Source organism: Primulina eburnea, chromosome 2, assembly GCF_022965805.1.
Source record: "Primulina eburnea isolate SZY01 chromosome 2, ASM2296580v1, whole genome shotgun sequence".
NCBI lineage: Eukaryota > Viridiplantae > Streptophyta > Magnoliopsida > Lamiales > Gesneriaceae > Primulina > Primulina eburnea.
Window position 1 is genome coordinate 42679243 of NC_133102.1, and position 27600 is coordinate 42706842.

Here is a 27600-nt window from a genome sequence, read left to right on the forward strand (position 1 = left end):
AAAATTGCGCAGTAACTAATATATAAGACAATAATTGTATTTTTCCCAAAAAAAAAAACATATATTCAACATTAAATTTTTAGGTAAAACTGCATTTTTGATTCTATAATTTTGTCGATTGTGATAATCTATATTGTCGAAAGTTTTGGTTATTTTTCTTTTGATTTTTGATAATTTTAATACTTTTTAATCGAGAATGCTCACATGACACTACACACATCAGTGTGTTCAGTTGGTGTCACAACGGTGCCACATCGGAAAAAACTAAAATTGTCAAAAAAATAAAGATAGCATACTCATATTGAAATTTGATAATATAAATTATTAAAATCGTAAAAAAACAAAAATACTGACAAAAAAATTAATTTTCCCTAATATTTGCTGTATCAAAAATAATATTGAAATACATGAAACTTACATTAAGTTTGTAACTTAAATTTTTTAACATAAAAGTAACCAATTTTTTTTCCCCCTAATATTTACTATGCACAAAATTAGTGCTAAATTTATTTGATTAAATTAAAAGTAATATAATCGATATATAAAAACGTGTAAGAGAATACGCATGAGCAGTATCTACGTATGGGAAAAGGAATCAGTCCAAGTAAATTTTACTTCCAATTTCACCTTTGTATATCGCTTCTTGCGAATTCAAATCTCTGAGAATGGCGAACACGAATGACGCGACCGCCGCGGACGCGGAGGGGGCAGAACGGGACCCTAACGACATTGTTGATAATCCACCGTCCAACGGAAATGACGGCGAAAATCAGCGTCGGAGAACGCCGTTTACGGACCTCAGTCAAGTCGATTCCGATCTTGCCCTCGCCCGCACCCTCCAAGAACAGGTTTTTCTTTTCTTCTGTGTTTTTTTACTGTGAATAATTTGTTTCTGAATATCAAATGATTTTTTCCTTATTTCTTATTTATTTAAGGGTGAGAATTTGTTGCTTCCGACGCTTACTTATTTGTGTAAATCCGGAATTTGCCTCCAGAAAGCTTTGTAAAAAGTTTTGAATTTAACTCAATGTGATGGCACGGTTCTATTCTGTTACTGTATTGTCTTTTTGTTAAAAAAACATCGATTGTCATTTAGGGTTTCCTGGTTTTATTTGAAATGTATCCGAGCGGTCATAAAGGTTTATCATGGATGCTAATTTGTACCTTTTCTTATCTGTTTTTGGAAAATAGCATAATTTCTGTTTCATGTAATAGGAAAGGGCATATATGATGTTGAGGATTGATGGTGGTGATGTCAGTGATTATGGAAGTTGGGAAACTGGGAGTTTTGGGATTGAAGACGATGATGATATTGACCATGATGATTATGATGATGCCAGTGAAGAGGATAATAATCTTACTGATGTAGAGCTGGATGATGAGCTGAATGATGATGCTGAAGATGTGTTTGATATGTATGATCATGATGAAGGAGTAGAAAATGAGAGCCGAAATGCTGAGTTGGATCCTTCTGTTTTTTCTAGTGATGAAGCCTTTGCAAGAGCTTTACAAGATGCTGAAGAACGGGCAATGGCAGCTAGACTGTTGGCTTTAGCCGGAATAAATGACAGTCAGTGTATAAATTGGCCATCTTTTGGTTACTTCCTCTTTTATTACCCATCTGTTTCTTTGAGTGAACTTTGGTTGATTTACTCCATTCTAACTACTTAATATTGATCATTGGGGAAGGTGACGACGACGACGAGGATTATGGTGATAATTCTCAGGTACCCCGATGAACACATGGCTGTCTCATTTACCTTTTCGTCAGCAAAAGTTATTTTACACTTGCTATCAATCTTTCATTCAGTAGATCGAGGAACCCTTCTAAGTCAGCTTTATATGGTTTGGATAGCTTAAATCTTTTGACATAAATAAATGTTGTTTCTTCGAATATTGAACTCTGATAGATTTTTTCACAACCATGTCATATATTTTGTAAACTTCTTCTTTCAAGTTTCAATAAAAAAACATTTCTTTAACACTTCTTGATTCTTATCTTCCCTTGATTTGAGCTAATGAGCTTCATTTCAAGAAGGATATCAGTAATGCTTGAGTCTGTAATAAGATGACAAGAAACTTATGTTGTGGGAGAGGAGAGGAGAGGAGAGGAGTGGAGAGGTTAATAAGGGGAAAATGCTATTCATCAAGCTTGGTGTTATTTATTTGTGTGACTGAAAAGATTATGGAAATCATTGGAAAGTTTTTGTTAGCTCTCTAGGTTCGTTATTTGTAGAATATCTAAAAAGTGATCAGACCATGCCATAAAAGTTGCAATATCTTGTGCCTTCTTTCTGATTTTTTGTCACTTGCATATCTCAAAGGTCCACTAGTTTTATGTGAATATTCTATGTGCAAGTTTTACTGAATATGTCTACTTATCTTTCATCCGTTTTGGTATGCAACCTTGCTGCATTTTTGTAATTCTGAAATGAAGTTGAAGTTAAACCACAAAAAAAGTGTGTAGCTTAGTTCTTAATGGTACATTGCCTCTATTGGTGGTTCAAAATTTTAAAGAACACATTTTCTTTCCAGAACATTTGATGTAGCGTCCTTACCCGAGCCACTACTAAACAGACTAATAAACATGCAACATTAAACTTAATAACAACAATTAAACAGCGGAAACCAAATACTTAATAATCTTACAACTCAAATGAAAACAAAACAATAACAACAGTCTTAAACATTAATACAACCATAACAAATACATGATTCTGAACGTGAAAACGATAAATCACAGAAAACCTCCACTGGATCACCACCGAAAACCCAACTGCTCTAGCCACTGCCCTGGTCGTCCGAACCGTCCAACCTAAGACCTGCCCCGTGGAATGGGGTGCCCAAGATGAAAACAAGGACGTGAGGGACAATCGCCCAATACGAGAATGTACGAGTATACAAACTGATATGATGCATGCAAAATGCAATATGCTCGGATACCAAGGATCAAGTCAAGAATTTCATGCTCAGTCTAGAGGCGCCTGAGTGTGTAGTCTCTGATCTGCCTTAGACATGTTTTGGCTCCCACACTCATCATCAAGACGTGAACATGCAATGTCCAGGTCATCAGAGCCCGCGGGTCCCGTCGGACACTGTAGCTCTCGATGCCCCATCGTCCACAATACAGAATAGGACTGAGCGGCCTTAACAAACGAGGTATATCTCAAAAGATATCAGGCTCAACATGATATGTCATGCATAATATGCCAAAGCAGTAAAACATGTGTCATGCAACAGATAAATATGCAGCATATAAGTGTGTATACTACGTTTCATAGTTGTCAAAGGCGAGCGCCTCTCGCCTCAAGGCGAGAGGCGCTACCAGGCGTGAGTGCTGCGCCTGGGGCTGTCCCAGGCGCAACGATTTACAAAGGCGAGCCCAGGCGAGCGCCTGGGCTCGCCTTATAAGGGTTCTCGGGATGCCACTGTCTTTAATATCTTATTATCTTTTAATATTTTATTTCAATGATTTTTTTTTATTTACTTATTTCACGTGAAGCCTTGAAAAGGTAACTAAATCGGTTACCAACCCCGAGCGTCTGGGGTTGGTGAACCGATTTATGGTTTTAGATCTCGTGCTTCGTCTTCTTCAAACGAGGTAAGGGCGTCTACATCCAAAACAACCAGAAAAAGGCCAATTTCACATCTTTTGGATGAAGAGGAAGAATCAATTGATGTCGATCAAGAAAGTGGTGAAGATCAAGAAGAATACAAGTCCGAAAGTTCTAGGGACTCTGATAATTCGATGGAAGAAGATGAACTTGATTTGGATGATTGAAAATTTTTAATCGTGTTACTTATTATTATGAACTTATTAATTATTTGTTGTTTTGTGTGACATTGTGACTTAATTATTTCATATTTTAATATATTATTCTAAGATAAATATATTTTTTTAAAAAAATTAAAAACGTGCGCCTTGCTTCGGTAAGGCGCGCGCCTCGCCTTGCGCCTTGCGCCTCAGAATGTAATGTTCGGTTTATTATCTGGAAATGGAAAAAAGGGCCAGAAAATGAGTTCAAACATTCCCCTAACGTTGTTCTCTCATTATTCTTATTAAGTTGTTTGAATGCTCTCTTTCATTTTTAGACCCCTAGTTTGGTCATGAAGAAGGAAAATGATCTCTCCTTTTATGATAATATTTTGGCCATGGATAACTCCAACACATTTAAAAGACATGTTAAAAAATGGGCCAGAAGATTTCTAAAACATCAAGTCGTCATAGATAAAAAATGAAAGTGCTATTTTTGTATTTTTATACCTTAACTTTTTAAGGACAAAAATGCCTTCTTGATACTAGGAAACCTGGAAATTCAACTAATTAATTACGATTTTAACTTTTTTTTAGTGTACTTGTCCAATTTGGGAATGTGGTGACTTGTCCGTTTCATATCCAACTGCTATCAGTTGAGATTAAATTGGTTGGGAAGAATTGGCTAAATTACCAATTTTCCATCACATTTCCCACTTACCCATAGAGAACTCAGAGGCCTCCTCCCAGATTTTGTTGATCATGAAAGATTGCATGTCCTGCAGTTGCGACCAAATGATTTCCTTTTCACTTTAAATTAGGTTAAACATGGGCATGAATGCTTTTTTTTTTTGGATACCTTTGCTTTACCTGTATCAACAATTTGTCATGTGCAGTTTGGAACTAGTATAATAACATTTTTTTTTTCTTTTTTTGTGGGTTGTTTATTTACTTTGTGCACTGGCTTGTGATTTTCTCGTTATTCATTTCATTTGCATTGTAGCAACAGTCAACTGAGACTTGTCAATATATTTTGGTGTAGTACTTGACATTGCTGATGATTTTTTAGGATGCATGGGGTGAGGTGGATCCAGATGAGCTGTCATATGAGGTAACTCTGGTTGCAAACTTGGGTTCTGGTTCTTCTCTGAATAGTTTTACTTTAAATTCACAAGTTACTTTATGGTACAGGAGTTACTTGCACTTGGTGAAGTCGTTGGAACAGAAAGTAGGGGGCTTTCTGTTGATACAATTGCATCCTTACCTTCTGTCAATTATAAATCTCAGGGCGATGAAGCAGGAATCAGTGATTCGTAAGTAAATATGTTCTTGCTTTGGTGTAAATTCTTGTTTTCTCCTCCCAACCCTCCAAAAAAACCAAAGAAAACAAAGTATAAATAAATTATTATTCGGTTGTTGTATGAAGGTGATAAACTGACAACTATATATCCTTTCCCTTAGCTGTGTTATATGTAGGTTGGACTACGAGGATGGTGAAACATTGACTGTTCTTTCTTGCAAACACTCTTACCATACAGAATGTATTAACAATTGGCTAAAAATAAATAAGGTACAAATATTTTCATCGCGCTTGAGTAATTGCAATAGATTGAGAATGGGATGCCTAGAGAAATAATGGGTGTATTATGGGTTTGTGTAGGTTTGTCCTGTGTGCAGTACTGAAGTCTCCGCTTCTCCATCTGGGAGAAGCTAAAGCATGTGGCCATGTTTTGCCTATTGAATGCTATCGTATCGACACCATTCATGTTTTCATTTTTTGTTTTGCCTAAATGTACAATAGTAGTCACTTATTATATCGGGGCTTGCTTTGCTAATGTATTTTCGCTTAGCAAATATATAGTCCCGAGACTCTCCGGAAATACAAGTGTTATTTCTCTGTTAATATATTTGTGTTGCTGGCAATTGTTATTATTTTTTGATCAGTTGATGAATGGTATATTAATCGAACCATTTGCAAAAGCACACGGGGATACCCGAGGAGTTGCAGACTTGCAATGTTTACAAAACCGAAAAGTGGGACATGTACATCGTTCAATACAACCAAAAGTAAAGCTAGCTAAAGAAATCGTATCATGTGTGAGTAAAAAAATATACGAGGTTCCAAGCTTTGACAATTGTAGAATTACCTCGTTTAAATAATTTCAATGCACTTGCTTCTAAGAGTTGTAATTGAGAATGTCATTTGAAGCCATTGTAGGTCTTTTTTCCATATGTTGCCACTGAAAGAACGTTGAAAGAATGGATGAATCATGAATGCTTGTAAGTATACATGAATTCCAAACAATAGGCATCCATGCAGTACATGATCGACGGAAAAGATAAACCCGATCCGAGCTCAGAGGGGCAGAGGAGAACCATGTCGTTAACAAATTTATAGCCAGAGTCTAAGAGCCGCAGCAACTCGTCCCTAATGGCTAGAATTTTCTTGATTAGAGGTGAGTCTATTTGGCGGGCGGTCCGGATCAACCTTGTTCGAACAAAGTTACGGTGTCAAACAGTGTCTTGAACAGGGACGGAGTCACATGCTAAAGTCAGGGTAGCCCAATTTTTTTTTTAAAAAAGTTTATATGTATATTTTATATAATTTTAAAATAATATGATATTATCTCGAACAGATCAAATTAAAATATTAAAAGATTTTAGAATTTAAAATTCAATCCCTTCCAAAGCCATATATTTGGCTCCATGCTTGAATATATACTTCATAAATTCATTACAGATATATTTCAAACAATGGTGAATATCGTTGAACAAGAATGGTTGATGTATCATCTTCTGTTTTCTTAAATTTGCTTGACAAGTGCAGCAGTTCGTCTCAGTTGAAGCAAATCCAGGCCCTTCTGACATCTTCTGGCCTATCCAACATCCATCCATTTACGGGAAAAATTCTGTCTTTGGCCGCTAATTCTCTCGACATCGACTATGCTTATCGATATTTTCTTCAGCTCCCCAATCCCATGATCTTTCATTACAATGCTCTCATAAGGGCATTTTCAAATAGTAAAACGCCACACAGATCCATCCTCACGTTTGTCCAACTGTTGCTTCATGGTGTTGCCGCCAACCATCTAACCTACCCTTTTCTTGTCAAGGCTTCGGCACGCCTTTCGAACCCTGTACTTGGCGGGTGTATTCATGCGCATGCGTCGAGGAATGGCTTTGCATCTGACTTGTTTGTATCAAATTCTTTGATCCATATGTATGGTACATGCGGTGAAATAGAAAATGCACAGAAAGTGTTCGGTGAAATGTTGGCCAGGAACTTGGTGTCTTGGAACACGATTCTGGATGCGTTTGCCAAGTGTGGAGATGTTGTTTCGATGAGGGAAGTGTTTGACATGATGCCTGAGAGGAATGTGGTGTCGTGGAGCTCTTTGATTGATGGCTATGTCAAGGATGGGAATCACAGAGAGGCCTTGTCGGTTTTCGAGACAATGAGAGCGAATGGAAAACCAAAAGCAAATGAGGTGACTATGGTTAGTGTTTTATGTGCTTGTTCTCACTTGGGTGCACTTCAACAAGGCAGGACGATGCACCGATACATAGTAGAGAATAAGCTCCCGATAACTCTCGTCTTAAGGACGTCCCTTGTAGATATGTATGCTAAATGTGGTGCAATTGAGGAGGCACTGGTTGTATTTCGTGAGGTTTCAGCAAGATACACGGATGTTTTGCTATGGAATGCGATGATCGGAGGGCTCGCAACGCATGGCTATGCTGTGGAAGCATTGGACCTTTACAATGAAATGCGAGAATTGGGAATAAAATCTGATGAGATCACATACTTGTGCCTGCTGAATGCCTGTGCCCATGGAGGATTAGTGAAGGAGGCACGGGAATATCTGGACATCATTGCTAAGAATGGTATGGCGCCGAAGGCTGAGCATTATGCTTGCGTGGTGGATGTTCTAGCTCGTGCAGGTCATGTTGACGAGGCATACTCGTTGGTATCTCAGATGCCAATAGAACCCACAACTTCGATGTTGGGAGCGTTATTAAACGGTTGTATAAACTATAGAAAATTTGAAGTTGCAGAAGCAGTGGGAAGAAAGCTGATTGAGCTGGAGGGCGATCACGATGGGAGATACATCGGGCTATCTAATGTATACGCGGTTATAAAATGGTGGGATGAAGCAAGAAGAACTAGAGAAGAGATGGAGTCAAGAGGTGTGAAGAAGTTTGCTGGATGTAGTTTTGTGGAGGTTCTTGGAAAACTTCACAGGTTCATTGCTCACGATAAGGCGCATTCAAGATTTCAAGAAATCTACTTTATTTTAGGTGTACTTGTGGAACAAATGAAATTAAATGCACATCCAGGGAGGCTAGAAATTCATTTTTATTGAATGTGTGGTATAGGTGATGTTGTAAAGAAGAAATGTTATGTTGAAAGTTAACTTCGTTATTTATATAAATCCTAAAAATTTAATCTCTTATTTAAAGTCCTTACAATTATTTTATTTTCATTTCCGTGTTTGGGATCATAGAATGCCTTCCTCCTAGAGTTTAAAAACAACCTGATAAACTCGATTTAATTGTCGGGTAAACATTACCATAATTTAGAATTTGAGATCATGATATTCAGGTTTCAGTTAATAATATATATATTAAATTTGAATCCACAATGTGACAACTAATTCCGCTGTAGCAAATCGTCAATTTCTTATAGAAAATCGGCACAGCTGCTGTGCCCCGGGTTCGAGTCCCGGCAGCGGATAGCTTTTTCCACATTCTAATAATAATAATATATTATTTTTTTTTTCTGATAAGAATCGTTTGAATATTTACTAATATATATTTTTAAAAATAAAATACCAAAGCAAAGTAATTTGTTATTTCTTCAAAAATCTTATAAATTTTGATGGATTTTTTTTAAATTTTTTTTAACACTTTATATACATTTAATAATATATTTTAAATAATCTAGAAGCTCGGTCAAACGCCATTAAATATATTGTACTTAACTAAATTATCTTGATAACGAATTTGATTGATGTCCTTTTTATGGATTAAGTATTCCAATTAATTTCAATATTTGTCTATTCTATCATTTGATATACCAATAATAAATCATACATGATATGACAAAGCATTTTTGAATGCCCATGACAAGGGGCATTCAAAATTTCAAGAAATCTATTTCATACTTAATGTACACAAAATTAAAATTTTCACGAAATCTACTTTGAATAGTCAATTTTGTGAGACATGTCTTCGACGTGACTCAGTGAAAAAAATATTATTTTTATGTTAAAATTATTAATTTTCATTGTAATTATGGACAACATCAACTCATCTCACGAATATAGATTCATGAAAACGTGTCAGAAAAAACTTGCTTATGAATTGAGTGCACATCCCGAAAGGCTAGAAATTCATTCAACTTTGGTAATGAGAGGTAAAGAAAAAATGTTCAATAGAAAATTAGTTTTTTAAAGGATACTTTGTTATCTAATATCTATAAAAACAAATTTACTTTGCTCAGAATACCATGCAATTATTTTCTTTTAGGCAAAAACTTGTGTGAGACGGTCTCACGGGTCATATTTGTGAGACATATCTCTTATTTTGATCATCCATGAAAAAGTATTACTTTTTATGCTAAAAGTACTATTTTTTATTGTGAAAATGAGTAGGGTTGACCCGTCTCACAGATTATGACCCGTGAGACGGTCTCATATGAGACTCACTCTTTATTTTAATGCCTTGGGATGTAAGACAGCTTCCTCCTAGAGTCTAAAAAGTAGAAAGAAAAAATAAGTCACCGAATGTCTAAATCAAAATGATCGTACATCATATATTCCCATTCTCTAAAATAGGGAGCACAATTTTCCAACCGGTTCGGATCCCCGCATGAAAAGACCATGAGAGTGTTATCGGATATAAGTTCGATGATTTTTTTAAATCTCTTTAACAAATCGGAGCGGGTATGAAATAGGAATGAAGATGTTATCATCGTCTTCGTACCCGTTCTAATAATTAATAATAGTAAACCATTGATTAATTTAATGAGTATTCGAAACATGATGATGACTTGAAAAATGATTTAATCCCCATAGAGTCGGGGATGTAGATTCTCCTATTAGCTATAATCAGAAATGTGGGCGGGATATAACCAAGAGTAGGACACATACAACATAAATGTTTTATATATCGGACTCAACTAAATTATTTGGATAATTTCCGGAGTAAGTTTACAATCATCAACAACAAATGTGCATATTTTTGTCTATAATTTTAAATTTAAAAAATCATTAATTGAAAATAATTTAGATAAGGTCGACATGAAGAACATAATATAATATATTAACACACAATACAACAAAACCATATCATAGAAAGTTACCACACCCGAAGATTGATGACACTTGTTTAGCTTCTATCTCTCGTGGAAAGCTCCATCTTTAGTCCATATTTCATGTACATGGTCAGTGCCAGTTTCGGCTCCACGGGATGATCTTCGACGACGGTCATCCGATACCGGTACAAGATAGAGGCCGCCACGAACCTCATCTGATAATAAGCAAAATCTTTGCCTAAACAGAGTCGAGGGCCACCGTTGAATGCCGTGAACTTGTAGGCCGATTCGCTCATGTATCGTCCGTTTCTCAGCCATCTCTCTGGTTTGAACTCTTTGCAATCTTTGCCCCATACGCTTTCCATTCGACCCATTGCATATATCGCATACACTACTTTTGTTCCCTTCTTGAGTACGGTTCCATCCGGGAATTTGTCATCTTCCACCACCTATTTTTATTGAACATAAACAATCATATTAATCTTCAAATTTTCTCGACGTAATTTGGATATAATAGATTCCAAGTTGATTAATTACCTCCTTGTGGTCGACTGGGACTGATGGGTACAACCTGAGAGCTTCCGACAGAGCCGCCTGCAAATACTCCATCTTCTTCACCTCTTCCGCGCTGAACACAACATCTCCGCTGCAACTCAGCCCCTCTCTTTTGCTCAAAATCCCACTAATCTCCTCCATTATCCTATGCTCCACCTCCCTATGCCCATCCAAAAGCCAGAAAAACCAGCTCAGTGCAACAGACGACGTGTCCCTTCCCGCCAGTATGAAGTTCACACAAATGTCCCTCAAGAATCTATCAGAATATGGCCTGCCATCTTCATCTTTCAGCCCCATGAACACCGTCAGCAGATCCGATCTTTGCCCGTCGTCGTCGTTCTTGTCAAGTTCTTGTCTCCTGCCTCGGATCACCTCCTCGGCGAAATCGTCCACTCCTTTTATCGACTCCATCAATGTCCCTTCACTTCCAAGCTCAAGAAACCTCATCGCCTTCCATACAAAAGTAGGCGTCATAAATCTTAACACGGTAGCTTCTGTCGCGGCCTCGAATGCTCGAGCAAATGGGATATCGGGCAGGCCGAGGCGTAAGCACCCTGGATCCACCCCAAAAGCGATCATACACACGTTGTCAAACGTCAGCCTGAGTAGTACATCTTGTAAGTCAATCCAGGAGTTTCGCTTCAAAGAATCATCTAAAACGGGGATCAATCTGTCGTGCACCAATTCGATCAGGGAATCAGTAGTCATCCTCCTGAACTTTGCAGAATGAAACTCAAGACTCGCGGTCTTCCTCTGCCTCTGCCAAACAACATCATCCGCGTTGAATATGCCGTCGCCTAGCAAGTCCCTCACCGTGTTCCTAAAGTAGCCTCCTTTAGGAAAATTCGTGAAATTCGTCTTGAGGAGATACTCCACGTTCCGAGGATCCGAGGTAACGACACAATTGAGATTGGTAAACCAGGGGCCTTTAAAGGTAAAGGTCCCATTTTGGGTATCCAATATCCCAGAAATCCACTCATACATGTTTCCACGGACACCGGCGATAAGAGAAGGCAGCATCCCTACGAAAGGCCAATTGGGGAGGCCTTGACGCCTCTTCTTCCTCAAGCAGTGTATTGTTAGAAACACAAGAAAAGCCAAGAAAATCTCAACCATTTGAATATCAGAAAAGAACCAGAATAAAGCATGATAATTCGCTTCATAATTAGACACAGAATGACAACTAACATTAGCAGAAGTATTCATCATTTTGGTATGAATTCAAGAAATGGAATTATGGTGGCAGAATAGTGAGTGAGTCATGCATGTCATGTGTGTTAATAAGGGCTTGCATGAGTTTGATTTGGTGAGCTGAAAATGCAGCCAACTTTGTAATGTATATATTCTATGCTCAAGTATGCGTCAAGAAGAAGAATTTGGATTGGCCCTTAATTCTTGGCACATAGTTTATGGAAGATTGTGGAAAATTTTATGAATTACATTCCTTTAATTAATCGATTGAGTATGGAATTAATGCAAGTTAATTAATAGTTTATTGGCAGATAGTATTTGGTTTGACTAATTTTAGGGGGAAGATGAGGGAGTTGGTGGCCTAAGATTATGACAACGAGAAATTATAACACGTTTCCTTGAGATGGTTTAGCTACAAATAAAGAATTCCAGTCCGATGTTGATTTAACCTTAACACAAGCACACAATTTGTTAGTCCCATTCAGTTGCTTGTTGCGCAATCATTCTCCTTGTTTCTGTTAGTTTGGGAGGCGAGATTGTTAGAGTAGATGTCCTGTCAGTCAATTGTTGGCTAATGAATTTATTGACTCTATTGTAATAAACAATCTTTATTTTAATATAATTTAAAATAAATGATTATAAGAGCGTTCGTAGAGAATACTATAAGAGTTATCTCTGCTAACCTTGGAATAGTATGTGCCAATGATTTATTCACTCTAGGTATATTCATAAACTCCATATAAATTATTATTATTGCTCAAACTGATAGGAGCGTTCAAAAATGATATTTGATTGTCAAATTAAAGTTTTAAAACTTTCGCTGCGTTTTGGACACGAAAAAACAGATTTCCAGCATGAGGTTGATAAAATAAGGTCTCAAACACAAACTACGTCCTACTAGATAGATTATAGGTCGGCCCCATAATCATTCTTCTCGCGAAAATAAATTGAAATTTTATGTATAATTTTTTCTTTGAATTAATGTTTCACACACAAAGCTTCATTATCAAGTAAACCCCGTCTCCGACTTTCGATCGACGATCCACCGTCGACTCATGCCTTGAATCTTTTCCGGATTAGCTAGCATATTATTTTCAAGCTGCTTATAATGTATATTGGAATAGAATACAATGAAATTATCGATTAAAATTAGTATGGTGCTGGTGGGAGTGCTTTGCCAGCCAAGAAATGTTTGAGCATTTGAAGCGATTGCTTGGGCTTGAAGGAGGGGACCTGGTGCCCTGCTCCTCTTACTGTTACAAACATCAACCCTTTGTACTCCACAGTCCACCCTCCAACCTACATTATAGCATATTAAAATCATTAAATTTATTATTTTAGAAACAGAAAATTATAATTTTATATTAAAAAATACCTGGTGCTTGTCAGTGTACCAAGGAGACCAGTCCCGAGTGATTTCCAATCCCAACTTCTTTAAAGTGTATCTTGTTGATGTCACTGGAATCCTCCCATCAGTATCTCCACTGATTACCAATCAAGTTATCAATCAGCTCCAGGGAAAAATATATTAGAAATTTTAAGAGTGCAAGAACAAATTTTAGAGACTTTTTAAAAAAATTGAGGGGGAGATTTGAATCCGAAAAACACAAATCCTTCTCCTGGAAGATACTTTCCTATCGAACCTTGTATACCTGTTTCTTTTTACCATTTTGTTGCTTTTTGCACTATTTTCCCTGTTAGTGTTTCCATTGTGTGCTTCGTTTCATTTCCAACCTAACCATGAAGTAATTTGTGTCTTCTCCAGCAACTTGTAGATGGTTTTTTTGGGACAAGCTAGATGCATGGAGCTGTTACCCTTTCCTGCTCCTTCAACTAGCTACGCTAGTTTGTTTGATTAACGAGCAATTCTTAACTGAAGACAAAGTTCTTGATCGGGAGTGGCCTCAAACAATTGACTGGCATGTATTTGCCGGAAGCAAATAATGGTTGTTATGGATTGGATTCTCTCGACAGAATTTGTTCTTTGGCATGTGATAAATAAGAAATCATTGGAAACAGGCTTCTGTGATATTTCATATTGGCCATGTGAACTCGATTAAAATCGATGAGTTTCGTTCAGCGCATGCATGTACTCAAAGCTTTTGTTTCAATAATTATCAAGAAATTACTCTTCCTTGTAAAATGCTGACTACTGATAAATCTTTGGACATTTCTGTTGAAACAAGAGACTGAGTTTTCCATTCAATGCATCTACTATATACTAATTTGTCACTAGTCTACTGATCATATGGTAAGAGATGACGAAGCGGATTCATATACCTGTACACCCAAACTCGTAGACTAGCGTCAGCCAATTTTCGAATGATTGGGAGTATAGACGACGGTGCATCGCCCCAGGACGTGATGGTGTCGCTGCATTAACATAAATTCATTCAATCAAACTCGAAAGCAAAGTGAAAAAAGAAAATTCTATTTTTGATAACGGACGAGTTCATACCTACAATGAGTCCATGCATAGGAAATTTTTGTGACATTGGCATGAAGGGCTCTTTGAACATCAGCCTTATTTAGATATGTCTCAGTGTAATCTGAATCACATGGATCATAACCTGCAGATACTCTCCTCCCCTGAAACCCCCCCATAATATTAAACTTAGGATAAACATCATTTTAAATATAATGCGTAGTACATGATACCGACATGGCTAAAGGTTGATAAGAGGCGATGACCAAAAGGTATAGCTGGTGATCTACTAGCAGCACTGGTATTGGAGTGAACACAGTTTGGAGTGTATAAACTGTACATGTCTATGATTTTATACACCTCGAAGTATTTATCCACCGCGTGGTTGCACCCTTCAGATTGATTCTTTCGAGTAAAGTTGCATTCGACATTGATCCGATGGTATAAACTGTCGGATATTACAGCATGGTGCCATGCATAGTCTACCAATCCCTTTTGGTCTGTTTCATCATCCAATACAGCATTCCCTATCTGCACATCATTCTAATTTTATTATTATTATTATTATCATCATCATATTGTTCCATTTGTTCTGCATGTATATATATCTTCCCTAAATATATCTACATATAAACATGATGATTGTAATTACAAGATTGAGATACTTCAATTTAACTGCGTAGAATTATAGGAAATATAAACTATCCAAACGACACGACACGATTATTCGAAGGATCTCATACACCATCATAGCATACCAGAATTCCCTTGAGATTAATATATAAGTCGTCGCTCTTTCCCAATTTTCTATTCCTGTCGAGGATAAACTCTGCAAGCTGGGGTACATAGTGTCCTATAATACATTAATAAATAATAAATCAACTAATTAATTACTCCAGTGAAGAGAAATAAAAAAAATAATAAAGATTGATAGACGACTTACCTGCATAGCTCTCCCCAGAAATGTAAAAGTCCTGATTTTTATACTGTGGGAATCTTCTGAACCAATTGACCAAGAAGATGTATGAATCCAGGGCTGAATCCATCAACAATTATTCATGCATGGTTAGTTAAACCATATATATCGTTAATGAAGCCACACACGAACGTACATGCGCGCGCGCACACACATATATATAATAATAACAATTGATTTATATATATACGACCTGTGATATTGTCACCCAGCTGTTTAATATCAGCGGAGGTGTTTGTGTACGAGAATCCAACGCCAACAGGAGATTCGACAAACAATAAGTTGGCAGCTGCATTTCACATTAGGATCCCACCAATTATATAATATATGAAAATTTTGCAATATTATCGATAGTTTTTAAACATAGAAATGCATGTGAAGGATCGGATCGGAGTACCTTTATTCCATGTGTTTTTGTTAAACTTGAGCTCTGGTTGACCTTTCTGTGAAAGGAAAGGCCCCAACTCCTCCAATGCACCATAGCCTATTGATGAACATCCAGGACCTGCATGCAGCCAAACCCTACGGTCGATCGGCTAGAAATTAATTGTGGCAAGGGGAACCAGATGGTATCGATGAGCGCACTCGGAGTCGTACCCACCTCCGGTCGGCGGTCATTTAAATTCAGACGGAGATGTTTTTTTCAGATACATATGGAATCATATATCATTCTACCATATATGTCTTGTAGTAATTGCAGCTAATATTCTAGCAACCATTTTCGAATTCAAAATTACAATTAACACTTGATTTGAGTAAGTAAAAAATGATTGGTTTGATTATGTAAGCAATGATGTTTTAGTTATTGTTTTCTTCCTTAAACTTCACCTATAAATACGCATCCATTCTTCATTTCAAAATCACACCAAAAGACAAAATCCTCTAATCTAAAATCACAAGTGTAGAAGCGTGACAAATGATTTAACGTGAAATTTCTTAAAGAGTGTTTATCATTTGAAGGAATATGATTAGTGATGATAAAGTGAGTGTTAAAATCAGAGTATTCTGAGTGAAATACTTTGTATTCTCAATTCTCTTGTCTTCTTTGTTACTAATAAAAAAGTAATCTCTGAGAGGTTTAGATTGAACGTAGTCCAATCTTGGGATGAACTACTATAAATATTGGTGTTCATCTTATTCATTGTCGATATCACTTACGATATTCCGCTGCAATATTACTTTGTTTATTTCTCTTATATCTTGTTATTTTGTTAATAACACAGTGTTTGCAAGTACTTTAAAAAAAAGCGATCGAGAACGGAAGAACAATCAAGGCTGAGAATAACAAAAATTATGTTCAAAATTTTTACTAGCAGAAGAACATAAAACCAATCTTAATAAAAATTCGTTGAACATAAAATCATTTTTCCTTCGATAATTTACCAAATAAATATTGAAAGATAAAAAAAAAAAAGGGAAACTTGGATTTTTGTCCTTGTATAGTTGCTTCTCAGTATTAAATTTTAGTCTTAATCCATAATTTTTTTTCAATTTTATGTAAATATAGTAATTTTTTTATTAGATTACTGATCAGAAACTACACACATAAGAAAAAGAACTAAAATCGCAAAAAAATAATAAGAGATCTGTCTCACAAAATACGATTTGTGAGACTTTCTTACACAAGTTTTTGCTATAGTTATTATTACTGATCCAAAACTGCACACATAAGAAGAAAAAGAACTAAAATCTCGAAAAATGAAAATAATAAATTAAGACTAAAATTTTATAATATTGAAAATAAAAAATATAAAAAAGACACACATATAAGATAAAAAATACAAATATATATAATAATAAAAATAGTAAAAACATATAGATAAAATTGTTTGTATTTGGACCGTTGACTATTCTAGTCCAATGGACGCCATAGAAAAAGAAGATATTTTCATACAAGCCAAAAAATAAATAAATGCAGGGCCCAAAGGTAGACAGTGAAATTTTATGCTTTTGACTGTAAAATAACATTTCGTTTTTTGTTATTTAAATATTTAATTATGAATTTTATTTTATTTATTTTTTCTTCTTTCAGTATTCATCGTGCTTCGTCATAATTTGATTTCCAAAATCGAGCAGGCAACGAATGATAAATGTTGGTCAAAAAATAGAATATATTGGTAAATAATATATATAATATAAATGAATTCAGAAATAACAGCTATACTACCAACATATAATTATTAGTTGGTGATGATAAGATTTTCAATTCATTAAAATCAATTTCGAAACCTCCATTTATTTATTTTATTACTATACGAAGACGAGTGTTTGTTCCGTTTTTATATGAGATCGAACTCAGGGTAAAAACTTGTGTGAGACGATCTCACAGGTCGTATTCTGTGAGACAGATCTCTTATTTAAGTCATCCATGAAAAATTATTACTTTTTATGCTAAGATTATTACTTTTTATTATGAATATCGATAGGTCTCACAATAGACATACTCTAAACTCAGATATTTCCAAAAGATTATGACATGCATCACAAGTAAGGTTTGAAAATGGAGAATGTCTATTTAAAAAAAAATGATAAAGGAAAAAATTGTTGTAAAATTAATTATTATAAATTACTAAAAAAAAGGTTGTAGTAATTAAAATGGATGGAAATAATAATAATAATAATAATAATAATAATAATAATAATAATAATAATAATAATAATAATTTACAACGTGGATAAAAAAACTGACCTCCATTGAGCCACAAGAGCAGAGGTTTCTTGTGAGGAAGCTTTGTGGCCTCAAAGAACCAATAGAACAATGCCCTGCCATGAGATTGGTTCACATTCACATACCCAGAATATTGCCTGAAACTCACTGCCGGCTGCCCCGGCAGCGCCACCACCCTGTCGGCTTCTTGTTCCGCCACCCCTCCGCCGTCTCCGGTGGTGGTGGTTCTAGCTGTCAGTTCAATTCCCGCCGCCAGTCCCAAGCCCAGCACCACCATTATTAACACATTAACAGCATAATTACCATGCCTACTGCTGCTATATCTGTACATGCTCGATTATGATTATTTTCAAAATGGATTTTCTGATAAATCTTGGTTTTGTGGATCAATAATGGAATAGTCATATTATCCTTTCTATATATACACGGAGAGAAGCGATCATTGTAGGTGATATATGAGGGGTATAGATGTAAATCGAATTTTATTTCTTTATTATTTACAAGAAATATTACAAGAAAATAGTTTTTTTAAAAAGAAAATATTATTAATATATTGATTTCTCCGACCAAATTGATTAATTTTCGAAAGCAATATTAGAAAGATAACTTGGCAAGATAAGTTATTTATTTAATTTTTTTTAAAAACGTTTTATTTGATAATATATAAAAGACCATATTAATATTCTATATTTTACTATACATCATACGTGTTCATTTATAATATTTTATGAAAATTTATTAGTAGCTAGTAATTATTATTATTATTAAAATAATAATTAAGAATTATTATTGTTTTTATATATAAATTAAATTATAATTAATATTATTAATACTAATACTATGAATATTAATATTTTAACAACAATAAAAATTATTGTTATGAGTTCTTTTTTTTAAAAATAATATATAAAAAAATAACATCTGTTCGATAAGAATTATAAGTAGCAGAGTACAGACTCGAAAGATCACCAATATTTATTCGTGTTTCCAATCAAACAAAAAGACTATCATGAAAACGAGAATAGTTTAAGGTAACATATAAACAATCTCGTTTGCTTGTCTACGAATAAAACGTAATTATAAAGTAAGATGACATTTGTTTTGAAGGAAAATAATTAATGATATAAATTAATAAATGTAATTTCTTAATAATGCCTTTTTTTTTAAACAATTAAATAGAATAGTAAATCTCAGAAGTAAACAAAATATCATAATCTCCGGTTAACTAATTCACCATTTACCGTCCAATTCCAATTCCATTTCAGTGAGACGTATAAACCCTAAATCAGTGAGCGAAGATGATGCGGACGGGCTTCCTCTTCTCTCAATGGAGCCTACGGCGGCGCCCAATCTCGAAACATGTTAATGGTGGAAGATGCTACAATTTGATACCGATGGTGATCGAGCACTCGTCGCGCGGGGAGCGCGCCTACGATATCTTCTCGCGGCTGCTTAAGGAGCGCATAATTTGCATCAATGGCCCCATTGCTGACGATACCGCACACGTTGTCGTTGCACAGCTCCTCTTCCTTGAATCTGAAAACCCATCTAAACCTATTCACATGTACCTCAATTCCCCCGGTGGCGCTGTCACGGCTGGTACCCTACGCTTTTCCTGAGTTATTTTCTTCTTTTCTTTTCGCCTAGAAAACAAATCCAGGCGCATGGATTCACTCATTATAAGTTTAATGTCAATTTTGATGGTCAAGATATGATACATTTTGCTACGTTTGTAATTTGTTTTTCTCCTGAAAAAGGAGTTAATATTCCCAATGCTTATTTTTATTCTTGAGCGATTGGTATAATTTAAGGGTTTTGCAAAGATGTTAATGGTGAATGAAAGGCGTTTTCCTGTCGTTTTCTGCTGATAATTTAGTTTTCCTAAGAAATGAAAGTAAATTCCCTCAGAATTATTCCTGTTTATTCCTATTTTTTGGCAACTGTAATAAAGTCTCACTTTTCTCCATTTTCAAGTTTCTCTTAGGCTTAAATTGGTGAAAGAATGTCTAGCGCCTCATCTATGGTACAATGCACTTCAAGTTTCAACATTTTTTGTAGGTCTTGCCATATATGATACAATGCAGTATATCCGTTCTCCAGTCAATACTATATGTCTTGGTCAAGCTGCATCAATGGCTTCTCTCCTCTTGTCTGCTGGTGCAAAGGGTGAGAGGAAGTCTCTGCCAAATGCTACGATTATGATTCATCAACCTTCTGGTGGGTATAGTGGCCAGGCTAAGGATATGACCATTCACACCAAGCAAATTATTCGTGTTTGGGACTCGTTGAATGCACTATATGCAAAGCATACTGGTCAATCCATTGAAGTAATTCAGAAGAATATGGATCGTGATTACTTTATGACACCTGAAGAGGCAAAGGAGTTTGGGATTATAGATGAGATCATGGATCAGAGACCAGTGACGCTTGTGACAGACACGGTGTCTGATGGTGGTAAAGATAAAAGTTCAAGCTAGTTTTTCAGCGTAAGTCAACTATCTATCTGTTCTTTATTTTACTAATCAGATTTGATGATGTTGGTGTTTCTTTTGTGATTGGGGCAAGGGTGGTGCTTCATATTTTTCCGTGCAGTATATAGTTGCTTTGAAGGAGTATTTATAATATGAGCATTAGCTATCTCAATAAATGACATTGAAGTATAAGTGTCAATAGTCTCACGAGAGTGGAAATTTGGATTAAACTGATTTAGAGTCTTTGTTTTTCCACAAAAAAAATGAAGCAAAAATATGATTTCATTTTCCAGCCAGCCTTTTCCATTTTTATAAATAAAACCAAAAAGTTACACTCTTAACTTTCTCCAAAACATATTGTCTCTCATTTTTTATCTTCCTATTATAAGTACTTAAATTTAACTTTTCAGCGTTCTCTAAAAATGCTATATAATTCAATGTTATACTCTAATCCAGTAATATGTTTTATATTTTTACATATTTCTATACACCATTAAAAAATATAGTATTATATGATATATATCTCTGGTGTGACAAATGATATCTACAGCGAAAAAGTGTCTCATTCGGATAATAAAACCAAACATACATCACGTTGTCCGCCGCTTAAAAAAAGACATCCAAATATGGCCAAAGCATTCTTGACCTTCCGAGTCCATTAGGTCAGCTTTTGCTTGAAGAGCAAGCACGATTTCATTGGTTACAACTGACTCAAGAAAATTGTTTTTTTGTCATTTGAGTATTCAGTTGTTGGGTTCACTACTATAATTGCTTCATTTGGTCCACTGAGTTGAGTGTCCGATGAGTCATAAGGGATGATGTGGCCGAAACAGAGATTAGATAAGGCTTGCTTTCTAAAAAAGAATATTTTATTCCCAACAAACTTACCTTCCTCTTCTGTCAATGTTGCCTTTTTTAATCAATCAGACACATATTTGAAATATAATCAACTTGGTTAATGAAATCTAGGAATCTGAAAGTGGGGTGCTTGTTACATAATTTAAGTGCAAAACTCAAGTGAACAAAGACCTACTCTTCTTGTGCTGGCCATGCTAATCTACTCTTGTGACTGCTCTATCAATGGCTTTTTTCTATGTGGTGTAACTGATTGATTAGAACCAATGAGCTGCTGATCACACCCACACAGTCTACTTGTTTACCAGCTATGGATTGAATGTCGAATAGAGACTAGAAAATTCTTTGATGTGACTATAACTATTGCATCATATCTAGGCTAGATTCATCTCCCTCGTATTCTTGCAATTTAAAATAAATAAAACTACATAACATCTATTACAGTGTTTTAACTGGGTAATAAGTATCTTGCAATATTATAGTGCATGGTTCATAAAATTTGTGAGCCACATATGACATCCAACAAAATGTAGATTCTACTTATACATCCTAACAATTGACTGTCAGAGCTTGTTGACCAGTGACTGATACAACCAGTGTTCTATCACTCTAGGAGATTTTAGCTGAAGATATATTACTTTCTTATCAAGATGGGACACAGGTTGTGTCATAGGATATGCCCATGGATATGAAGCTCAGGAACCATGAAATAATTGAGTAAATGTGAATGGAATGACTTTTATAAATTCTGTCACAGATGGGTGTTTGTGCTCAAAGGGTTGTCTGATCGAACTAGGATTGATTGAACCGATTGGGTTGTCTTATTCCATCGTGTGAAGATGTGAACCATGAAATATTTGAGTCAAGTAAATGTGAATGTTCAATGGAGCAGTTCTTACAAATTCTGTCAAATATAGGTTTTTGTCTGGGGGATTGTCAAATGAGACTAAGATTGATTGAAGCATTTGGGTTGATCATTTTTTTTCATGTGTTCTGTTCTGTGGTCATTGCCTTAATATGACACGGTTTGTAGTTTGATAGTCTGGTGATTTTAATGATAATGTTGATGTTTTTCTGGTGGGAAATAGAAAATTTCTTTTCTGATCAGTGTAAAGATTTGAATGCAAAACACACAAATCCTTCTCCTGGAAGATACTTTCCAATCGAACCTTGGATACCTGTTTCTTTTTATTCCAACTCTTCTTACCATTTTGTTACTTTTTGCTCTATTTTTTTTCTTTTACTGTTCCCATTGAGGTTTCTGTGTTCAATTCCATTGTGTGTTTTGTGCCATTTCCAACATAACCATGAAGTAACTTATGTGTTCTCCTGCAACTTGTAGATGACATTTTTGGGACAATATGCATGCAGCTGTTGCTCTCTCCTACTCCTTCAACTAGCTATGCAAGTTTGTTTGATTAACGAGCAACTCTTGACTGAACACAAAGTTCTTGATCGGGAGTGGCCTCAAACAATTGACTGGCATGTATTTGCCGGAAGCAAATGGTTATTATGGATTGGATTGGTTGGATTTCTTCTCTCGATAGAATTTATTCTTTGGCATGTGATAAATAAGAAATCATTGGAAGCAGGCGTCTGTGATATTTCATCTTGATCGTGTGAACTCAATTAAAATCGACGAGTTTCGTTCAGCGCATGTACTCAAAGCTTTTGTTTCAATAATTATTATGAAAATACTCTTCCTTGTAACATGCTGACTATTCACAGATCTTTGGACATTTCTGTTGAAACAACAAACTGAGTTTTCCATACAATGCATCTAGTATATACTAATTTTCTACTGATCTCGAACCTTTTCATTTTCATTCATAGTCAAAATGCGGAATCTTTGGAATCAAGTTGATCAAAATGTGAGTGCAACATAATGATTTCTAACGCTATGAGAACATGGCTATTTTAAAATTCTAAAAAAATAGTACGAAACAATCTGCAGTTGTGCACAGTTGAGGAATGCATGTGGTAGTGGATGCACAATAGCCATTTCAATTATTAAGAGTCAGAGTCCAATTCAGAGGGGCTGCCCATTCTTGGTTGATCAACGTGAACTTCAAAGGTGGTGTTGGATTCGATTATTTCAAATCATGGATTTCATCATTACATTTTTAGGGTGTGATTGTATTCAGTTGTTTGGATTTGAATAAAGAATTTTATCAAAGGGATTTCTAATAAGTTTATACGCCTAAATTTGAACTTGGGAATATCAAGTGTCTCGATCATTGGGACATGTCTCGAATTTGAGACTCTCTTTTTCTTTTATCTGTAATAAAAAAAATATAAATATAAATAACCTACGAACATATTTTCGGACCAATTTGTCGCAAAAAAGTTTGGCTAACGTGATTTACATTTTATTTTGTTAACCCAAAACTTATGCACGGGATGAAACAAAAAATCTAAATCGAATTGTGAAAATGGAAAAGCTAACAAAAAAAAAAAAAAAAAGAACTATGATTAATCTTTTATTACTTGTTAAATCGACAAGTTTCTGACTTTCTGTTATGTACCGGTTTACATTTATGGATAGGAGTTTGGCGTTCTTGTTCTATTTCAAACACTGCATGGTCCCCAACACGTTGCCATAAAATCAATCCACAAATAAAAAACTTCAGCATCAAAGTCTTCATTTCAAAATTCACACCTCGCAACGGTCGGCTTCTCCGAGTTTCTAGCGAATATGCAGATCGCGCCAACACTCATTTCAGATCCATTTCTACCCTTTTCTTCTAATGGCGGCGATAACGTTAACCTTCCTCATATCCTCCCAATTTGGTTTACTCTCGCTCCTTATCGCAGTTGTTGGACGCGCAAACCAATTCTTTCTGCGATAAAGAAGAGAAAGCGATATGGGTTCGGAAGATCGAGTAAGATTATGATCGAATCTGCTTGTATGATTGCCTCTAAGCTTGGGGTCTTGCCCCCGCCGTTGGCGTTACTGATGAGGGAATTTGTCGGTGGAAATGGGGGTGGGGGTGGGTTCGGGGATGGATTTGGCTGGGGGGATAATGGTTGGAAAAGAAGAAGGACAACAAGAATGGGCGTGGTGGGAATTTTGTTGATTTCTTGCTTGGGGTTATGGGTTGTTTTGGGGAAAGAAATGGCAATAGACGCTGATATGTTACTGGGGGGTTTAGGTTTACTTTTGTTTGGGCTTTCGGTGAATGGGTGGAGAAAAGGGGTTAAAGATTGGATCCTGGGATTCTGTTGCTGTGCTTTTTTGGGGTGTTCGGTGTGGAAGAGGGAACATTTTCGAACATGGGTCAAGTGGTTAGGGACTGTAAACAAGAGCGGAAGAAGAAAACGGAGAGTATTTTAAGGTTTACTTACAAGTTTTATTTTTTATTGCTGAGGATGAAGCTGAGTTCCCAAATCCCGGTGTTTCACAAGGAGTTTAAGTTTGCGAATTGCCATTTTTGCTTCTTTAATTTTTCACTTTTTTTTCCATGTTTTTATGTGTGCTTCTTGACAGGATATGTTTTGGATATTCTGTAGGTCATCTTAGTAATACAATAATTTTGGACAAATTATATCGATGAACTATATATTATTAACTTTTTTACTGCAGCTAAAGGAAGAAATATAGCTGCAATTATTTGAAGCAGCAATCATAATTTTCGCATAATTAGTACTAGTGACTGGCATGACGATGAACAATAATTCTTACTGCCAAATAGCACTGAAACTTTTTTAGGTTAGGCACGGCATATCATAAACACACCCAAGTATATTGAAGAAGATTTTTTGTCAACTCAAGTTACTTTAGTGGATGTATATGATCAGGCTATATGGCAAAATCCCATTTGTTGGTTTACAAGTAACTTCCATGGTTTATAATGCTAAAGGAGACGGTGGTGGTAATCAGCTTCAATTCACGTCTTTCACAGTATAATGCCATTAGCTCAGGGATTCACAGATAACTGCTAGTTGGTTTTGTGCTCACTGCGCAGCTGCTTACAGATAACTGCTAGTAATCCTTATGAAATTTGTAATTTATTATAATAGAAGCAGACCTTTGTGAAAATAGAATGGGATTTGGGACTTGTTCTTGGTCAAGATGTAGATATTGATTCTTCCATCGAGGAGGACATAAAATTATGACAAGGATGGGATTGTGTTGTTACACAGCATCTTTGGGTTTGTTGCTCACTCATTCTTGATCTTCTTAAGCCATTTTTGTCCAACCTATATGTTGAGATTCCTGTTGAACATTGGAAAACGCTCGTTGGGAGGATTCATAGCAATACTTGGTCCCATTGGATCCTGCCATGCCCATCAAAAGCACAGTTTTCTAGGCTGGCAAACAATAGCATGCAATACAGCAGTGTCGTTATTTTCGAAAGGAAAAGTGAGAGAAAAGCTCGGTGTGGTAATAAAATAGCTCTGAGAAGTAAACAAATTACTTTTCATTTTTTTAATGAAAGAATTTCTTCGAGGTGAAAATCTTCTAGCCTCTCTTATTTTTGAATGGATCTCTTTGAGATACTTCATTTCATTGGACGTGTCAGATTTCTCATAAAAAATGACATGCATGGTTATTTCGACGCTTATTATTTTCTAATTACAAACATGTAAGCTTTCCTAAGTTTTGAATATCCTAAAAATTTCATGGGGTCTGATCTTACATCAAACACTTTTAAGTGATTCTTGTCTAACCCCCGGGGACGCTGAGAACGCTCGTTCGATCAATAACTGCGACGTTCTCGCCGTATCGGGCAAGTCAACGCCCAGCACGGTTGCCATTCAAATCCTTTCTACATTCCTCGACACCCCTTTTAAGTCCCCATGTCCAGCCTCTGGTTCAGAGCCCTGGCCGGAGGAAATCCAGTCCTTTTTAGAAGGATCTGTTGAAGAAATGTAGAAAATTGGAGACAAAATTGTCTCTGTAGTTCATCCACCGTATTTCATTTGCTCATCTGCAGGATAAAGATTTTACCCCCATCGATGTGATGCCTGGTGGATCAATGAAACTTTTAAGGGAGACACCCACTTCTGCTATTGTGAGATTTAAGGCCGGGAGTGTAGAGCCGGCACATCACCATACTTTTGGGCATGATTTGGTGGTAACGAGACGGCGTAAATGTGTGTGGAACCTGAGTAAGGGTGAGAAGTATGATTTGGATGTGGGGGATTATTTGTTTACACCTGCAGGGGATGTGCATAGAGTGAAGTATTTTGAGGATACTGAGTTTTTTTATCAAGTGGGATGGACATTGGGACTTGTTCTTGGATGAGGATCTTGCTGCCGCCAATGCAGCCATAGAAAGTGAGAACAAATGATGAAAGAATTGCAGTCTTGTTGTGTTTTATTCTCTTTTGTGGTGCTTGATGTGTGATCACTTTGGTGCTTGTTATCTTGTATTTTGCGTTGCCTCTCTTTGTGTTTGAATGCTCATCTTTTCTTGATTTTACTTGAGTTCGTTTGATGGAAACGATCAGGATCGAACTGCTTTATATGTATGAATCTTGAAATTGAGTCAATTGCTTCAACTACAAGTGACCAACTTTTTTGTTTTCTGGTTTATATCGAGACAAGCAACTATGTTTTGTGATTGGATTAGTGGAATGACTCTAAGCTTTTTGCGCCTTGTTGCTTGAAGTTGTTTGCTTCAAAACAGAGAACGCAAGGATTAAAAACAAGGAGGTTGTATTCCTTTGAATGGAAAACTTTTGTATAGTCAAAGCTAGGGATGATGTATAGGACTTTGGTTGATTCTTTTGTCCTGCTCGAACCAGTTGATACTGAGCAGTGAACTTTTTTCTTGAGCCAAGAAAATTCCATCTACGTATAGCTCTGTTCATAGTCGTTATACACCCTGTGACTGGCTCGTCGGCACGTCATTTTATCGAGTAAAAATTCAATTTTGATGAAACTGATGAATATTCAGAATGATGTAATCTGAAATTTGAGGACAATGATAATATATTTGAGAAAGGAAAGGACGAATTTGATGATTGATAGTTGATGTTATAGTTAGGAAAAATAAGCATTTTCCTTTAGTTATGCCGTGTATTTACCAATGAATATTTAGATCAATTATTGTTTAATTTAATACAAAAATGTCATTAAACATTAGTAAAATTGCATCTTTATCTACATATCCTAATAAAAAGGAGGCTAGACTTAGCTAAATGGACGATGAGTTAAGAACAATTGATTAAAATTAAAGAAAAACATAATTATAGTTATTTAAGGTTCGCTTGGTTTTTAGGATGTGATAATTGAATGATTGATAATTTGATTGATAAATGTTTGATAGGATAATATATGTCATTTGAGATATATAATGTCATGTATGATGTGAAATAAACAAGAGGGATAAAATCTTGATAAACTGATTTTTGACCAAAATACCTTTTAATATTTTAATTTA

The 27600-nt window shown here is 35.8% G+C and overlaps 5 protein-coding genes across 9 annotated transcripts; 3 read left to right on the forward strand and 2 right to left on the reverse strand.

The window, feature by feature from the left end:
- The first annotated feature begins 568 nt into the window (after positions 1-568).
- LOC140823355 (E3 ubiquitin ligase BIG BROTHER-related-like) lies at positions 569-5657 on the forward strand. Of its 3 annotated transcripts, none has more exons than XM_073184646.1 (7): positions 569-848; positions 1216-1597; positions 1690-1727; positions 4824-4865; positions 4946-5067; positions 5216-5324; positions 5415-5657. In XM_073184646.1, the coding sequence occupies exons 1-7, from the start codon at positions 666-668 to the stop codon at positions 5466-5468; spliced, it is 930 nt and encodes a 309-aa protein (XP_073040747.1). In that variant the 5' UTR covers positions 569-665; the 3' UTR covers positions 5469-5657. The 3 variants fall into 3 exon arrangements, with proteins under 3 accessions (XP_073040747.1, XP_073040748.1, XP_073040749.1); XM_073184647.1 differs by having other exon boundaries at positions 1216-1575; positions 1674-1727; XM_073184648.1 differs by having other exon boundaries at positions 1216-1570.
- An 812-nt stretch (positions 5658-6469) lies between these two features.
- LOC140824740 (pentatricopeptide repeat-containing protein At5g08305-like) lies at positions 6470-8202 on the forward strand. Its single transcript, XM_073186286.1, has one exon. The coding sequence runs from the start codon at positions 6532-6534 to the stop codon at positions 8116-8118; it is 1587 nt and encodes a 528-aa protein (XP_073042387.1). The 5' UTR covers positions 6470-6531; the 3' UTR covers positions 8119-8202.
- A 1697-nt stretch (positions 8203-9899) lies between these two features.
- Positions 9900-12045, reverse strand: LOC140823357 (cytochrome P450 86B1-like). The gene is made up of 2 exons (XM_073184651.1): positions 10608-12045; positions 9900-10519 (listed from the first exon to the last, which is right to left on the reverse strand). Exons 1-2 carry the CDS (start codon positions 11832-11834, stop codon positions 10145-10147), a joined length of 1602 nt encoding a protein of 533 aa, XP_073040752.1. The 5' UTR covers positions 11835-12045; the 3' UTR covers positions 9900-10144.
- A 714-nt stretch (positions 12046-12759) lies between these two features.
- LOC140823360 (serine carboxypeptidase-like 34) lies at positions 12760-18298 on the reverse strand. Its single transcript, XM_073184653.1, has 10 exons — positions 17907-18298; positions 15615-15722; positions 15411-15506; positions 15185-15277; positions 15000-15094; positions 14479-14772; positions 14275-14405; positions 14097-14189; positions 13192-13300; positions 12760-13115 (listed from the first exon to the last, which is right to left on the reverse strand). The coding sequence occupies exons 1-10, from the start codon at positions 18214-18216 to the stop codon at positions 12966-12968; spliced, it is 1479 nt and encodes a 492-aa protein (XP_073040754.1). The 5' UTR covers positions 18217-18298; the 3' UTR covers positions 12760-12965.
- Positions 18299-19101: 803 nt separating this feature from the next.
- LOC140823361 (ATP-dependent Clp protease proteolytic subunit 2, mitochondrial-like) lies at positions 19102-26091 on the forward strand. 3 transcript variants are annotated; one of them, XR_012116197.1, is made up of 4 exons: positions 19102-19484; positions 19944-20371; positions 23166-23285; positions 23757-26091. XR_012116197.1 is itself a non-coding variant. In XM_073184655.1 (3 exons), the coding sequence occupies exons 1-2, from the start codon at positions 19184-19186 to the stop codon at positions 20360-20362; spliced, it is 720 nt and encodes a 239-aa protein (XP_073040756.1). In that variant the 5' UTR covers positions 19102-19183; the 3' UTR covers positions 20363-20371; positions 22583-22921. The 3 variants fall into 3 exon arrangements, 2 of the variants coding, with proteins under 2 accessions (XP_073040756.1, XP_073040755.1); XM_073184655.1 differs by lacking the exons at positions 23166-23285; positions 23757-26091 and adding an exon at positions 22583-22921; XM_073184654.1 differs by lacking the exons at positions 23166-23285; positions 23757-26091 and adding an exon at positions 22554-22921 and having other exon boundaries at positions 19103-19484.
- The last annotated feature ends 1509 nt before the right edge of the window (positions 26092-27600 follow it).